General features: G+C 33.4%; 1 protein-coding gene across 1 annotated transcript in view; it reads left to right on the top strand.

The window, feature by feature from the left end:
• SCN7A (sodium voltage-gated channel alpha subunit 7) overlaps positions 1–17,437 on the top strand; it is a gene marked incomplete at its 3' end in the record, with an annotated part of 61,004 nt that extends 43,567 nt beyond the window's left edge. Inside the window, exons 18-24 of the mRNA XM_084257944.1 lie at positions 423–530; positions 4,554–4,835; positions 5,494–5,547; positions 8,687–8,828; positions 10,305–10,405; positions 10,751–11,021; positions 16,371–17,437. Coding sequence (XP_084114070.1) covers positions 423–530; positions 4,554–4,835; positions 5,494–5,547; positions 8,687–8,828; positions 10,305–10,405; positions 10,751–11,021; positions 16,371–17,437 — 2,025 coding nt within the window. The remainder of the gene's footprint in view (positions 1–422; positions 531–4,553; positions 4,836–5,493; positions 5,548–8,686; positions 8,829–10,304; positions 10,406–10,750; positions 11,022–16,370) is intronic.
• Positions 17,438–17,807: the final 370 nt, after the last annotated feature.

Here is a 17,807-nt window from a genome sequence, read left to right as displayed (position 1 = left end):
TTTATCTTAATAAATACATGTTATACTATTATTGTATTGCAAATAATCATTAAATTTATCCTTAATCTAATTTCAAGCTAGAAAATGATTATGAATATTAATCCTTGACCATAAAGTATGTCAAATATACAAATTTTTGTTTATCTAATTGATGAGATAAAATTTTTGTTTATCTCATATAATTAACAAATATTCCTATTAACAGAAACATTTTTATTTTCTCTTTTTTGAGGTTATTTCAACCCAAAATTAATTCCTTATACTTTCTGTAAGTCATTGGTGAGATACATTAAAATCTTTTGCAAATATATCTTTGTAGACTTTGACTATATCTTTCCCATAATAAATGCAGTGTGTTTTATAGATTGTTTTGTTTAAAGTTAAATTTAAATAATATTCACTTTTTTCATATATATTCCTAGGTTTTTTGTCTTAGCTTAATAGGCAAATCACGAGAAGGACTAAAACCACTTACTTTCTTTAAATTTCTTCGGGCTCTCAGAGTTCTATCTCAATTTGAAAGAATGAAGGTAAGACAACAGTTTATAAATAAACCTATTGGTTTTTATTTAGGATTAGTAGGTCTCCCTAATTAGTGAACTATAGATGTCTTCTCAGTTTTAGTAACCAACATTAATGCAAAAAACATTTTATTACTTAAATATAGGGTAAAGTTCTGCTTGTTATTAAGATTTTAGGTCTTTATTAATTATAAGATATGGAAACTAAGCAAGAAACCCCATCAGTTGAGAAAGAAAATATAGTCTCAAAAAGTAACATCATTCAGGGCATCCCCTGGTGGCGCAGGAGGTTGAGCACAGGGCTGTGACGCTGTCCACAGACTCTGCAGCTCCAGTTTGATCCCGGCCGCCTGGCGAGGGTCCCACATGGCGCAGCAGACCTCTCCTGTCTTGCCCACTGCTCCCCTCAGCAGTGTATTTCGTCAGCCTGCCTGTTCTGTGCCCTGCTCTGTCTCTGGTGAATCCTCTCACCCTCCCACGCCTCAGGCCTGTACCCCCTTTCTTGTATAAATAAATAAATCTTTTTTTAAAAAAAAGTAACACCATTCATTAGTGTGATGTAATTTCACAATACATAAAAATGCCAAATCATTATATTGCACATCAGAAGCTAAAAAAAATCTAAAATGTCAGTTATACTTCAATTTTAAAAGTAATGCCATGATAACCCACATGGATCTATTGTTATCTCAATGTTAAGTACATACTTGACAGAAAATGAAACTTTGATTGTTAACTAACTAAAATTGTAAGAACATTTTACACACTAAGTACTTATTTATTAAAATAAAAGTTTGAATTTTAAAGTAAATTTACTTCTTTTAAAGTCACACATCACAAATTATGAGTGCTTACCAGTCCTCCCTCCCATGGATTTTTTAAAATGTCTTTCTAAAAAATGTTTAAGTATCATTGGCTTGTAACACTATATAGTTTCAGGTATCCATCATAATGAATCATATACCATGTTAAAACCTCTTCTGGACAATATAAGGTAATCTATATAAACCATATGAAATGGTCATTCTTTGTTCAATCTTTGGAGTCCAAATCTGTAATTGAAGTCCATATAATCAAACCTGACGGTGGTAAAATAGTCTTTTACCCCAAGTAGTATAAATATGCATAAAGTGATCAAATGTATGCAGAAATGGCAGAAAACAGTCTAGTTTTACCTTTTATTTCATAACCATACATTTATGTTTATTTGCATTTTCCATTCACATAGATTAATATTAGCCTGTCTATTTGATTAATATTGCAGGATATCACATATTCAATGTAGGTAGCATCCAATAAGAGAATTATTTATGCTTAAGATGTATATTGTTTAGTTTATACACTGTATGTTAATTTAAACTGCCAATCATAAAGCCACATATAACTCTTAAATTCTTTCCATTTTGTTGAAAAATTAATGCTTTTTTGAATCTCAAAATCAGAGTGATTATTATAAATCCAAATAGAAATATAATAATTTAAAATATATATTTTACTAAAAGCATAATTCTGATATTTTAATAGTACTATTTTTATATCATATAATAAAATATGACTATATGATATGCATGTATTTATATATACAGTATTAACTATATTAATTATATTTAATATATAAAAGTGCATGATAATATTTTATAGTAACATGAATCTGTGGGTCACTCATATTATAGAACTAAGTGTGATCAATCTGTTTCCCAAATGCATTTGATTTGCTGATATTAGGAAAGAAACTTTTTGAGTATGTTGTGAATACAGAGAAACTCAGTGGCTATATTCTGAGAAAACAAAAATCTAAAATATTCATCATAATTTATATTATAACATATAAACTTTTGACAATATTATGAAGATCTACAAGGTATTGATATTACCCAGTGATTTCAACCCAAAATAAGAAGGAAAATAAGTTAAAATGGAATTGCAGAGATCTGTAAGATTGAGGTTAAAATAACAACACAGCAAATTTCCCAGCATAAACAGTATAATAAAACGGAAATTTGGGCCTTCCTGGTGGTGCAGGGGTTAAAGTCTCAGTGCTAGCAAACTATCACCAACCACTGCAACATGAGTTCGACCCTTGACCACATGGCACAGCAGACCTCTCCTGTCTTGTCCGCTGCTTCCCTCAGCAGTGTATTTCAGTGCATCTGCCTGTTCTGCACCCAACTCTGTCTCTGGTGAATCCTCTTACCTGCCCCGACCCCACACCTCTGGACTGCACCCCATTTCCTGTATGCAAAAATAAATAAAAATAAATCTTTAAAAAATAATGATAGGGAAATTTTGTACAATATTCTCGGGCTTTAGACTACCCATGGCCTATTAAATCTTAGCTGCTGAGAGGTGGAAGAAATGGAGAGAGGCTGGTCAAAGGATACACACTTTCAGCGATAAGTTCTGGGGACCTAATATAGAGCATAATGACTATCATTAATAATACTCTCTTGTATACTTGTAGATTTCTGAGAGTAGAAATTCAGTGTTTTCACCACACACCCAAAGGTAGCTATGTAAGGTGATAGATATGTTAACAAGCTTGATGATAATAATAATTTCACATTTTAAATGCATATTAAGTCATTGCCTTGTATACCTGAAAAATATATTATCTTTATTTTTCAATTATACTTCAATAAAACTAAGAAACATATATATATGTATGTTAACACACACAAATTAGATAATGAATGTAATAAAATAAATTCTTTATTATTAAAAACATCATGGGATATCAGGTTATTTTTTCCTAATTAATTTAAATACAGAGGGAAGAAGGTGTGCCCAAACCAGCAATTTGTCTGCCCTCGATTTAGAGAAAAGTAAGAAGAGATTAGCTAGGGGAGCTCCCTTTTTCAGATATTAAGCACTGTACTATTTGATGTCATACAATCATTTGAACATCAATGACATGAATAGTAGCCACTGGCAAGCAAAATCAGCTAAAAAGCAGCTTTGCTTTGAATCCAAATCTCAAGCTTAATCTTATCTCCTGGAAGTTCTATAGTTAAATTATCTCTGAAGATATATTATTGAATAAGGAAGCTACTTAAATTAAAAATTATTGTCTTATATCTTTAATAAGCTTCAGCTCTTGGGTGCTCTTACTACTCAAATATTTGTCAACCATAGCCATTGCTTTTATTCTTACATTTGTGTATATTTTCTAATAGTATTTTTCCATCAGTGACATCAGTGGGCATCTTAAAATAAAGTGTCAACAAGGGTCTGTGATTGAGCTTTATAAATAAATTTCTGTTATTGAATGTGCAATTAAAAATCAAGATGTTAATTGAAGGTCAGAAAATTGCTTATAAGGAACAGAATTAGAAATTCTAATTGTAATATTGAATAAAAGAAGTTGAGAAAAAGGAGACAGTCACTATAGATTATTGCTCTCATTTATATATAATGGTGGAGATATTTTCCAAACTTCCCACTCTGGAGTAGCTTATCAGTGATAGAGTTTAGTGAGGTGGATGAAGGTTTGGAAAGGTACCACTGCCCATTCAATGTTTTTGAAGTAATCTCTTTTCTTGGCTTCATTGATCTGAAATTTCTTGGCCTTTCTCTTATTTACCTCAACACTTCTTCACAGACTCTTTTGTAAATTAATCCCAAATATGTTTAGAATTCCCAAGACCTAGGCCTAGGCCCATTCACCTCATATTCTAGTTTTCTAGATAATTTCATGAACTCACATAAGTTCAATTGTCTTGCCCAATATAAGTTGATAAATGTGTTCAATCAATGAAATTATTACTTACTCTAGTATTTAAACTAACCATGTCTGTTGGCTTTTAGTGATTTTAGGTGTACAAATTTTGAGAATATCTGTATATTCTTTATAGAAATTTAATTGTTATTTCAGTTGTTCATATACTATTATATCACCTATTAATTCTAGAGATGAATTTTTTATTATTTCAGTATGATGTTAGATTAATATTTTCTATTTGATTAAAATACTTTCACATTTCTTATTTGGAGTTTATATGGTTTTTTTTGTTTTGTTTTGTTTTTTTGTGCCAGGTGGTTGTGAGAGCTTTGCTAAAAACAACTTTACCTACTTTGAATGTGTTTCTCGTCTGCCTGATGATCTGGCTGACTTTTAGCATCATGGGAGTATACTTATTTGCTGGCACTTTCTATAGTTGCATTGACACAACAAGTAGAGAAATACTTTCTGTAACCCAAACCATGAATAAGAGTGAATGTGAAAATCTTGTAGCAGCTAATAAATCCATCAAATGGGAGAACAGAATAATGAATTTTGATAATGTTGGAAACAGTTTCCTTTCATTGCTTCAAGTAGTAAGTTCACTTATATCTTTTTAATTATATGTCCATCCATATTGTAAGTGAGCCTAAAGGAAAAAGGTGAATGATTAATAGAGTGGATTATAAAATATTTTAGCAATTGTGAAATACAAGATACATGTTGTGGAAACTACCATAGTAGTCTAATTTGGAGAGACAAAAGTGAAATACAGCCTCTGTTCTATTGGGAGAAGGAAGGGAAATGAAGGTGAGATTAACAGAGGAAATGGCAAGTGCTAGTCAAACATATATCCCTTGTCACTGATCAGGTAATAGATTCACACTTCTTTGTTCTGAGAGTACCAAACAGTAGGTTACTACTGCTTTTTTTTTTTTTGTACTTAATATAGCAATTACATATATATATATATATATATATAGCAATTATAAATGTTATGCTCAGACAGCATGTATTTATTTACCTCTATAGAACCTTAAATTATTTTTGAAGTTATTAACAATTAAGCTAAGAAGTTGTTAACAGACAACATAAATATACTAACGAAAATGGCAATGATCTCAGTTACACAGTATATTGAATATGGCCAGCCTTACTAATCAAATATTTTAGTATAATAATTATAGCTTTACTTTTTATTTACCATGAAGTGTAATATTTCCATAAGATTTAAAGACGTGCCATTTTTTACAGGCAACATTTAATGGATGGATGGATATTATGTATGCAGCAGTTGATTCTGTTGGTGTAAGTACAATATACTCTTAGAGCCTTTGTTAAGATTCAAGCAAAGTCATTTTTTTCCATTTTTATTGAGAAATTGACCCACATCACTGTGTAAATTTTAGGTTTATTACATAATGGTTTATGTATATTGTGAAAGAATTGCCACATTAGGTTCAGCTAACACCTATTTTTTCATATATATAAAATAACAAAAAAAAAGAAAAGAAAAGGAATTTTTTTCTCTTTGTGATGAGAATAAAACACTGAATTTACTCTCTCTATATATCATACAATAGTATTAGCTAGTCATCATCTATAATATGGTGTACATTATTTATTACTTATTTATTAGCTATTTATCTTGTAACTGAAAATTTCTACCTTTGACCACCTTTCTCTATTTTCCCCTCCTCTTACCCTGAACCCCTGGTAACCATGAGTCTGATTTCTTTTTATGTTAGTTTGGTTTTGATATTATTTTGTTTTGATTTTATATCCCACCTATTACTGAGATCATACAGTATTTCTTTTTCTTTGCCTGACTTTTTTAGCTTGGTATAATGCCTTCAAGGTCCATCCATGTTGATGCAAATGGTAGCATTTCCTCCTTTTTATTACTGAATAATATTCCATTTTACACACACACACACACACAGAGAGTAACTTCTTTTTCTATTCACCCCACTGATGAACATTTAAATTTCTTCCATGTCTTAGGCTATTACAGATAATGCTGTTATGAACATGGAGGTGCAGATAACTTTTTGAGTTAGTGTTTCATTTCCTTTGAACTATTTCTGGATAGTTGGTAGTTCTATTTGGTAGTTCTATATTTAATTTCTTGAAGGATCCTCCATACTGTTTTTATACTGGCTGAACCAGTTTATAATCCCATCAACAGTGCACAAAGATTCAGTTTTCTCCACACCTTTAGTAACATTTATTATTGCTCATCTTTTTGATGATGGCTATTCTAACAAGTATGAGGTGACATTTTGTTGTGCCTTAAATTTACGTCTCCCTAATAACTAGTGATGTTAAGTATCTTTTTGTGTACTATTGGTCTTTTATATATCTTCTTTGAAAAAATGGCTGTTCAGTTCCTTTGGCCAATTTTAATTGGGTTATTTGTTTCTCTGTTGTTGAATTGTTTTTATATATTTTGGATATTAACCTTTTATCAAATACATACTTTGAAAATATTTTTCCCATTTCATATTGTCTTTTCACTATGTTGATGATTTATTTTGCTATGCGGAAGCTTTTTAGTTCAATGTAGTACTACTTGCTTATTTTTTATTCTGTTGCTGTGCTTAAGGTGTCCTATTCAAAAAATCATTACCATGACCCATATCAAAGGACTTTATTCCTGTTTTCTTGTAGGAATTTCTTGGTTTCAGGTCTTACATTTATGTCTTTAATCTACTTCATGCTAAAACTTTTCTTATGGGATAACATTGGTTTACAATACTGTATATGATTTAGAAGTGTAGGATCAGCCTTCCAGGTGCTGTTACCACACCACATGAACAACCAAAAACACTCATAGTGTTCCTCCCCATTTGCTCTACTCTTCATCCCCCTTTTCTCTGGTAGACTAAGTTCTAACACCATCTTTCTGACTTATTTCACTTAGCATAATACCCTCCAGTTCCACCCATGTTGTTGCAAAAGGACAGGAGTTTATCTTTTTGTATAGCAAATAACAAAAAATAGGCAAAAGAGCTAAATAGACACTCTTCCAAAAAAGACATACAGATGAGCAACAGGGAAATGAAAAAATACACTCATCACCATTGTCATCAGGGAAATAAAATTCAAAACCACAATGTAGACTGGTCCAGACTCTATGGAAAAACCATTATGGAGAGTTCTCAAAACATTAAAAAATGGATCACCATATGATCCAGTAATTCCACTCTGAGGTGTCTATCCAAAGAATATAAAAACATTAATTCAAAGGGATAGAGGCAGCACTATGTTCTTTGCAACACTATTTACTATAACCAAGCTATGGAAAAAACCTAAGAACCTACAGTCAGTTTAGTGGATTAGGAAGATGTGGTATGGAATACTATTCAGCTGTAAAAAAAAAAAAAAAAAAAAAAAAAAAAAGCTCAACCTAGTTTTTGTGAATAGTATGAGATATGGGTCTAGCATTCTTTTACGTGTGAATACCTAAGTATCTCTGCATCATTTATTGAAGAGTCTGTCTTTTATTGACTCCCTTGTCAAATATCAGTTGACTGTTTATGCTTGTATTTGTTTTTGGGCTCTTGATTCTGTTCCATTGATCTGTTTCCCCATTTTTATGTCAGTACCATACTGTTTAGATGACTATAGCATTAACTTTATAGAATAGCTTGAAATCAGGACATTTCATGCCTCCTGATTTGTCCTTCTTATTATTTCTTTGGTCAAGGAAAGTCATTTTTGCAATTCAACAACACGATACCAGCAGTAACTACATAATTAACATGATAAAAACAAATGCAATGGAAGACTGTAATTATATACATTTCTGATTGAGCATTTCATGGACAATGAAATCCTTCCAGGATTATATACAGTGACAGAACCCAAACGGGCCCATTTAAAGCATTACTAGACTTATTAAAAAAAAGATTAAACTAATCTAATAAACTTTAAAATCCAAATAAGTAAAGCAATACTCTCTCTTCACCAAAGAGCAAAAAGAAAATAAAACCTCAGTTAGATTTGTTGGATTTTCCAATCATTCCTATTTTTATTAAATCCTGTATTTTTAAAAGTCAGTATCAATATTTTGCTTATTTTTCACTTCAAAATTTTTATTTGTAGACACTATTTTTAGAGCTGTTTTAAGTTTAAAACAAAATAGAGAGGAAAGTAAAAAGATTTTCGATATCCCCCTGGCCTCACAGTGCAGAGTCCTCCATTATTAACATCACTCATTAGAAAGGTACATTTCTTTTAAACCAAGTATGAACGGACATTACACATCATAATCACAAGAAGTCCATAGTTTACCTTTGGGGGTCTTCGGTGTTGTACATTCTGTGAGTTTGGACAAATGCATTATGGCATATATGTAGCATCATACTGTCATAGAGAATATTTCACTGCCTTGAAAATCCCCTATGCTGTGCTGTAATTTGCTTATTTTTTTAACAACTTTTAGATAAGCAGGCAACCTCGTTTTGAAGATAACAGCTACATGTATTATTACTTTATCAACTTCATTATCATTGGATTATTTCTCCCTTTGAGCATGCTGATTGGTGCTATCGTTGCTAATTTTAACAAGCATAAAATAAAGATAAGTATGATTATTCTTTTTTCATCAATGCCTGAGATAATCAAGCACATTTGTAAAATGTCCTGCTTCAAATAATTAATTTGGATTCAGCTGGATGACATTTTTATTTGGTATTTATCGAAAATAATTATTGATGTTTCTACATATATATGAATGCCACTAAAATGTCTAAATTCTCATTGTTTTTCATATTTAAATGTAGAAATTAAAAAATACAAATGTTTCTGTATTTATCCTTGTAAATAATGAGGTACTAAAAAATAATCTGCACAAATATTTGAATTTCAAGGAAAAGAAACCATAGTTTTTTACTCTGATATATTCAAAGCCTTCAAAATCATAACCAACATAGTCTTCTCTGTCATTTGAAGTAGCTTTTTCTGCCTGAAGTAGAGAAAGTCATAAATTCTATTTGGATGGCCAAAATAGGAATGTTTGAGAAGAATAAATAAAAATCCAGTAGAATTTTTTGGTATTTGGTGTCATCTCCATGTAGACTCCCATCAGGGCTTCTACAAATGTAAAGCCTTAAAAAAAGTGTGAATTTGTTTTAGTCAGAAGCATCTTTCTATTAGGTGTAGCAAAGCCTTCTGAGAAATCAAAGAGAAGAATAGTTTAATTTTTGAATTCTATTTATAGCATTGTCATCAAAGTTTAGTCATGTACAAAATCTGGTAAACAAACCATACTGAGTCTACACTAATCAGGTGAGATTAGGGAAATCAGTGATCAAATATGCTTTTGATTGGATGCTTCTGCTTCCTAACGACTTAAACTATTAATAGATGGAATAACATTGTAGTATTTGCTTGTGGGCTTCAAATTGGTGACCCCTGTGAATACTAAGAGATGAACTCTTGAATAGGGAAGTAAGTATTCCTAAATCCTAGATTAATACAGCATTAAATATTCACCTTTTATTTACTTCATCTATTTTGTATAAGATACTGAGCACTAAAAACATAAAAATGAATAAACCTTAGAAAGTACTATGAAGAAGCATAATATTCATAAAAATTATCCTCCAATACATTTTGAAAATAAAGCAATATATAAACATCAAAATTGCATATATGACCAATTCTATCTTTCCAACTTATTAAAGACCAATTCTATCTTTCCAACTTATTAAAGCAGCTATACCTTAGCTTTTCAGTGTATCATAAATTTTCATAAATTTTCCCCACTGTTTCTCCTTTGCCTCTCTTTAACAAGGGGTTGTCCTTAGGATAAAAAGTTAAAATAAAGATTTATCACACAGAGAAAAATGCATAAAAAATAATTGCCAGTTTATGTTCTATGTTTTCTATGTGGATTTTAGTACAGGAAGTCAGACATGCTCAAACATAATTTTGTTGCTTGATTTCATTGCAGTTAAGCCTCTTTTTACAAAGATTAAATCAATTTTTTTCACAATGCATATTAATATAAAGTGAAATTTGTGTTTTATGTGATCTTTTTCTTTTATATATTTACCAAGGAGGCTCAAATTTCTTTATAACAGCACAACAGAAGAAACAATACCGTGCACTGAAGAGACTAATGTATGAGGACTCTCAAAAACCAGTACCTCGCCCAAGAGTAAGAAAACATCTAGGCTTTTTTTTTAAGTTTCAAAAAGTTATTTTTGATGTTCTCTCTTAAAAATGAAAATGTGTTTTTAAATACTTAACAAGTTTTTAAAATTTTATGTTTCCTGACAAAGCTTTTGAAGCTCTTGTTTGTTTATTTTTACTGTTAGCTAATATTTAATTATAGTTTGGTAAAACCTTACACATTCACTTACACTTCTGTTTATTCTGGGAAGTGGTTGAAAATCTAAATGGGTGTGTGTGTATGTGTGTGTGTGTGTGCGCGCGCGCAAGCATGCCTGTTTATTTGTGTATCTTATTAATGAGACAACTATGTATGTTTTCTTCTCCACAGAACAAGTTCCAAGGATTGATCTATGATTTGGTAACAAGTCAAGTTTTTAATATCATCGTTATGATTCTTATCTGTTGTCAAGCAATACCCATTATGCTACAAAGTGACGAACAGAGTTCAAACATGGACATTGCTCTCTACTGGTTTAACTTAATCTTAGTTATACTATACACTGGAGAATGTATACTGAAGCTCATCGCTTTCCGCTGTTACTATTTCACCATCGGATGGAACGTTTTTGATTTTATGGTAGTCATTTTCTCTATTGCAGGTAAGAACTTATTTATTCAGATTTTCATTTATAGTATAGGAACCAGGCAAACTCATAGTAAATATCTTCTGAGATGAAGTATCAAGAAGCAAACAGGTAGGTACCCTTTTTATTTCCAATAGGAATGCCTCACATTTTTTAATTCATGCATGTACATATCCCTGACAGATAAAATATTTAAGTATTCTTTGCATTTATTGCATAAACTTGACTTTACAGCCTACCAGGTAAATACTTAATTGCCCTTTCAGTATATCACAGATGTTATTTTTCCAGGATGACACTCATATCTTTATATAGCCTCTCATGCTCACCATAATTCTCTTCCCTCTAATTTCTAAAGGCATTTGCAAAGTTCATAATACCAAAATTCTAGATTTTAATGAATTTGTCACTAGTTTTCCTCTGGAGATCTCAGTCTTACATTTAACAAATACATTTGATTTGTTAAATGTATAAATATTTTATATACAAATATAAATAAATATTATTTATTTATTTTATTATTTTATGTACAAACAATTCAGTAGTAAACAAAACAGGCATAACTCATGTCTAATCAACATCTATAATTGATTAAGGAATACAATTAGCTAGACAGTTTATTTTACTGCAGTGCCATTAATATTTTATGACAAGGGAAGAAGCACAGGGTGCTGCAGCAGCACAACAAAGTGAGGAATAATTAATCAGTAAGTAGAGGTCAAAGAAAACTTCATGGAAGAAACAAAAATCTAAACAGTTTGGATAAGGAGGTAACCAAGTAAAGACTCTAGGATAAAAGTATATTAACAGCTATAAGTTTATTTTCTTCCTCCTTGTAAGATATATGCTAGAATGTAAGCTCCATGAGATTTGGGACAATATTCAAATGTTTATGGATAAAGAAATAGTGGAATATATACTCAATGGAATACTATGCAGCTATTAAAAAGGTAAAATAGTGCCTTCTGGGACAAAGTGGATAGATCTTGAAGTGACTGCTAAGTGAAATAAGTCAGAATGTGAAAGACAGATAGTTTCACTCATCTGTGGAATATAAGTAACCAAAGCAAACCAACTTGAAAAAACAATAAAAATAGCTCTCAGATTATGTGAAAAACATACTGGTTAGCAGAGGGGATGGTGTGTGGTGAGGAAAGGGGGTAAAGATGGTAAGGTGATAGCAAATTAGCCTCTGCAACTTTTGTGGAGAGTGAATCAGGTACACACATGAAGATGTGAAGTACTCCTAATATTATATAGTTATGGAAACAACTAGAAAAATCAATAAAATTTGAATAAAAATATTTAAGTATTAATAGTGTCAAGCACTATTCTATATAGTCAATAATAAAAAATGTAGGTAGAATGCTTGACTGTGCTTTCAGAAATTCACTCAATTTTAGTTAAAGCAGTGCAACTATATATAGGTAAGCACAAGAAGCATAATAAAAAAAAGATTTTTTAAAAAAGGAGGAGACCGATAAAAAGAAAACATATGAATTAAAAAGCCCTATGAGATTGAAGTAAGAATTACTGAATCAGAAGTCTAAAAGAAAAGAAATATGTAAAAGCTAATTTAATTTGAGATCTCTGAAGATCAGATATCCTTGGTCCTAGAATATGGCCATTGATATGTATGATTAAAGCAACATGATGGAGATTATTAAAGTTAAGAAAGTAGAAGACTGAGAGACTGGCATTTGAATGGATTGTTAATATAAGTGCTGGGAGGCCTCCCTGGTGGCACAGTGGTTGAGCACTGGGTTGCAAAGCTGCCCGCAGCCTCTGCAGCACCAGTTCTATCCCCGGCCGCTGTCAAGGGTCCCACATGGTACACAGACCTCTCCTGCCACACCTGCTGCTCCCCTCAGCAGTGTACTTCATGAGTCTGCCTGCTCTGCTCTCTGCTCTGGCCCTAGTGAATTCTCTTACTCTCCTGCACTTCTGACTGTACCCAGTGCTTGTATAAATAAATAAATAAATCTTTAAAAAAAAAAAAAAAGTGCTGGGGTTGAAATGGAAATAGTGAACCAAAAACTAGTTTTCAAGGAATATGAATGAGAGGGAACAAATGGATCACAGAGCAAAGGAATGGTAGTAGATGATGTAGTTGAATTACATGATCCACAATGTGTCAGAAAGTTTTCTTTTTTCTTTATAAAAATGATGAGAAGGAAAAGTACCTGGAAATCACAATGGAATGAAAAGAAAGATGCATGCTTACTCCATCATTCTACCCTGTGAAAGATGGAATAAGTGGTAAAGAATCAACTGTATATACTTGAGAATGTTTTAGACCATGTTTTCTTCCCCCTATTCCCTCAGATTGAGTCCCCATAGAATTTCCTTCCCCAAGGCACCCGTGCACCATCACCACAGTCCCCCGTGCTCCTCCCTGCCTCCCTCTCATCCCTCTCCCCCCTCCTCCCCTCCTTAATGTCTCTGGCTTATAATTATCTGTTTTTGCTTTGTTGTGTTTTGTACTGTTGTTATTATTTTTTTATACTGATGTCTTATTTGGTTCCCCTATATTCCTGTTATAAGTGATACCATCCGATATTTTTCTTTTTCCTTCTGGCTTATTTCACTGAGCATAATTCCTTCTAGTTCCATCCATGTTGCTGTGAATGGCATGAGCTTATCTTTTTTGATTGCTGAATAATATTCCATTGTGTATATATACCACATATTCTTTTTCTCTTTTTATTTAAATATTTTATTTTATATAATTCTTACATCTTTTTTCATCTTTGTTCAATGTATGCATTTTTGTTTTGGTTATATTCCCCATACAAGTGTACCCCCCCTTATTTTGACACTAGTCCTTCCTTTCCCCGCCACTCCCCCTTCCCCCCCGCCCCCGTAGTGTGTCTCTGGTTTATAGTTGCTTGTTGATTTTGATTTTTACTTTATTATAATTAGTCTTTTTCCTGGTCTCTTATTTAGGTTTTCTAAATTCCTGCTATGAGTGAGACCATCCAGTATTTTTATTTTTCTTTCTGACTTATTTCGCTCTGCATGATCTCTTCTAGCTCCATCCATGTTGCTGCAAACTGCGTGTGTTTATCTTTTTTGATTGCTGAGTAATATTTCATCGTGTTTATGTACCACATCTTCTTGATCCAGTCATCTATTTTTGGGCATTTGGGTTGCTTCCATAGCTTAGCTATTGTAAATAGTGCTGCTATAAACATAGGGGTGCAGGTGCCCTTTGGAATTACTGTTTCTGTGTCATTTGGGTAAATACCTAGCAGTGGAATTGCTGGATCATATGGAAGCTTTATGTTTGTATACCACATATTCTTGAATCAGTCATCTATTTTTGGGCATTTGGGCTATTTCCAGGTTTTACCTATTGTTACTCGAGAATGTTTTAAAGATGATGTCCTTAAGGTAGAGTCAAGTTTTAGACAGTGAAGGAGATGAAGAAAATTTAATGAAGATGTAGAAAATTTTGTTTACAATTAAATGGGGATACTTTCTGCATCTTAGTAGCATTAAGAAAATTGAGGAGAAAATTTGAGTCAGAGTAGAAAGTTCACCAAAACACCATGGAGAGGGCCTCCCCGGTGGCGCAGAGGTTGAGCACTGGATTGCGAAGCTGCCCGCGGCCTCTGCGACACAGGTTCGATCCCCGGCTGCTCCCCGGCCACCAGAGGAGGGTCCCACATGGTGCGCAGACCTCTCCTGCCGCCCGCTGCTCCCCTCAGCAGTGTACTTCGGTCCTTCTGCCTGCTCTGCTCCCCGCTCTGCCTCTGGTGAATTCTCTCACCCTCCCGCGCTTCTGACTGTACCCAGTGCATGTATAAACAAACAAACAAATAAATAAATAAATAAAACATGCCTCTATTAAAAAAAAAAAAAAACACCATGGAGATATGGATATAGGTAAGCTGGAAAGTCAGAGACACTGAGAGCATTGACATTGATTAAATTTGCTAGAAATGTGAAACATGATATTCCAAATTTAGCGAGCATATCATCTCATTTAAAAGCTTCCTGGAAATCTCTCCTCCCCGACCTTCTCAATTCAAAATGAATCACACCCTCTCCTGTTCTTCCAGGGAACATCCCTTATGCTTTGTATGGTAATTATAACTTACCTTGTTTTATAGTTATATCTCTCACTCCCATAGTTTCTTCATTAATCTGTCACTACCAGAATAATTTCTAGGCACAGATTCATTTATTCAGTTCACATTTAAAGCTCCTGTGAGCCCAAATACTGTTTGTGAAAGAAAGTATAATTCGTGAATCACTGAATACCAGATATTTTGAAATTATATTTATCAACTAGGTCTTTCTAGCTTGCATTGTAATTAGTTTAAATATGTACCTACATATTTTGACTATATGGTGTTTGAGAACAGAAGTTTTGTGATTCATCTTTGCATATTTGGCATGACACAGTTATTAGGTATCTGATAAAGGTTGGATTGAACTAAATTTCTTTTTTTAATATTTTTTATTTATACATTTTTTACCTCAGTGTTCATTTTTAAACAATGTTTGCTTTCTACCGACCCCCCACACACACACACATACAGGTATATTCCCCTTAGAATTTCCTTCACCAATGCAGCCGTGCACCATCACCACAGTCTGCTGTGTTCCTCCCTCCCTCCCTCTGATCCCTCTCCCTCCTACTCCCCTGCAGGATGTCTCCAGTTTATAATTGGCTGTTTGTTTTTGTTTTGTTGTGTTGTGTTTTGTACTGTTATTATTTTTTAATTATTTTTCCCCTGATATCTCTTTTTTTTTTTAGATTTATTTATTTATTTATTTATTTATACAAGCACTGGGTACAGTCAGAAGTGTGGGAGGGTGAGAGGATTCACCAGAGCCAGAGCGGGGCATAGAACAGGCAGAAGGACCAAAGTACACTGCTGAGGGGAGCAGCGGGCGCGGCAGGAGAGGTCTGCGCGCCATGTGGGACCCTCGCCCAGCGGCTGGGGATCGAACCGGCACTGCAGAGGCTGCGGACATCTTCGCAGCCCAGCGCTCAACTGCTGCGCCACCAAGGGAGGCCCTCCCCCTGATATTTTGATGCAACTGCAACCGAAAGAAAAACATGACTACCCACTTATGTTATGGATTCATGCCATCTGTGATTCAGAAATACTTGAGCTGTATTATTCTTAGGAGGATAGCACAAGAATTCTCTTCTAAATTTTGTTAGATACTCTAAAAATTGCTACAATTAGTATTTGGCTAAACCAAACTTCCAATATGGTCTGACTGTTATATGTAAAAGATTAAGATGATCTTAACATATAGAAAAAAGAACAAAATATAATGCAATGTCTATTTCTGTAATTATATTTGAATAACTTTATTGCATTTTTTACCTTTTCTCACACCAAGGAATATTTCTGCCAATGATGGTAGGATCCTACCTTGTGCCTCCTTTCCTTATGCAAGTGACACGTCTCTTAAGGATCATCCACATCCTACGTCCTGGGAAAGGACCAAAGGTGTTCCATGATCTGATGCTCCCTTTGATGCTGTCCCTTCCAGCATTGTTGAATATCAGCTTGCTCATCTTTCTGATCATGTTTGTCTATGCTATCTGTGGAATGTACAATTTTGCCTATGTTAAAAAGGAAGCTGGAATTAACGATGTGTCCAACTTTGAAACCTTTGGCAGTAGTTTACTATGTCTTTTCCAAGTTACAATATTTGCAGGTTGGGATGGGATGCTCTTAGCAATTTTCAACAGTAAATGGTCTGGCTGTGATCCTAATAAAATTAACCCTGGGACTCAGGTTAAAGGAGATTGTGGTAACCCCTTAGTTGGGATTATTTATTTTGTCAGTTATATCCTCATCTCATGGATGATCATTGTAAATATGTACATCATTGTTTTCCTAGAGTTTTTAAATATTGCCTCTAAAAAAAAAGCCAAGTCACTGAGTGAAGATGATTTTAGGAAATTCTTTCAGATATGGAAGAGGTTTGATCCTGATAGGACCCAGTACATAGATTCTAGCAAGCTTTCAGATTTTGCAGCTGCTCTTGATCCTCCTCTTTTCATGGCAAAACCAAACAAGGGCCAGCTCCTTGCCATGGATCTTCCCATGGCTGTTGGGGACAGGATTCACTGCCTTGATATCTTACTTGCTTTTACAAAGCGAGTTATGGGTAAAGATGGTAGGATGGAGAAAGTCCTTTCAGAAATAGAATCTGGGTTTGTGTTAGCCAACCCTTTTAAGATCACATACGAGCCAATTACAACTACTTTGAAGCGAAAACAAGAGGCAGTCTCAGCCACTATCATTCAGCGTGCTTATAAAAATTATCGCTTGAGACAGAATGACAAAAACACATCAGATATTCATATAATAGATAGTGACAGGGAAGTTCAAACTGCCAAAGAAGATGCCTATTTTCATAAAGTTGAGGAAAATGCAGCTATTCGAAGTAAGATCTAATCCACTTACCACATTTCCACTTTCTTCACATATCCCAAAATATTAAAAGTTTAAATGACAAAGCAAAGATCAGAGAAAATAAAGATCTCACTTAATTGTTTATAACCAATGGAAGTTTATATTTTTAAGAATCCATGTCAGATTTACTTTTTACCCCTGTATATTCAATCTAACCAAGACAAATTTAGTCCAACCAAGACAAATCCGTAATATCCCTGCACCGAATCAGAGTAGGCTAAAATTGCCAGTTTGATAATCCAGGGCTTTTCTCTCTGTGGTTTATATAGTTTTTGCCTCTTCTTGAGAATGGGGAGGTGGTGATAGAGCTTGAAAAAGGGGACTTCCTGACATATTTTCTGTCATCTTTTAC

This window comes from Talpa europaea, assembly GCF_964194135.1.
Source record: "Talpa europaea genome assembly, chromosome: 1".
Taxonomy (NCBI): Eukaryota; Metazoa; Chordata; class Mammalia; order Eulipotyphla; family Talpidae; genus Talpa; species Talpa europaea.
Note: the sequence above shows the minus strand (reverse complement) of the source record. Positions and strands in the feature narration are given on the sequence as shown.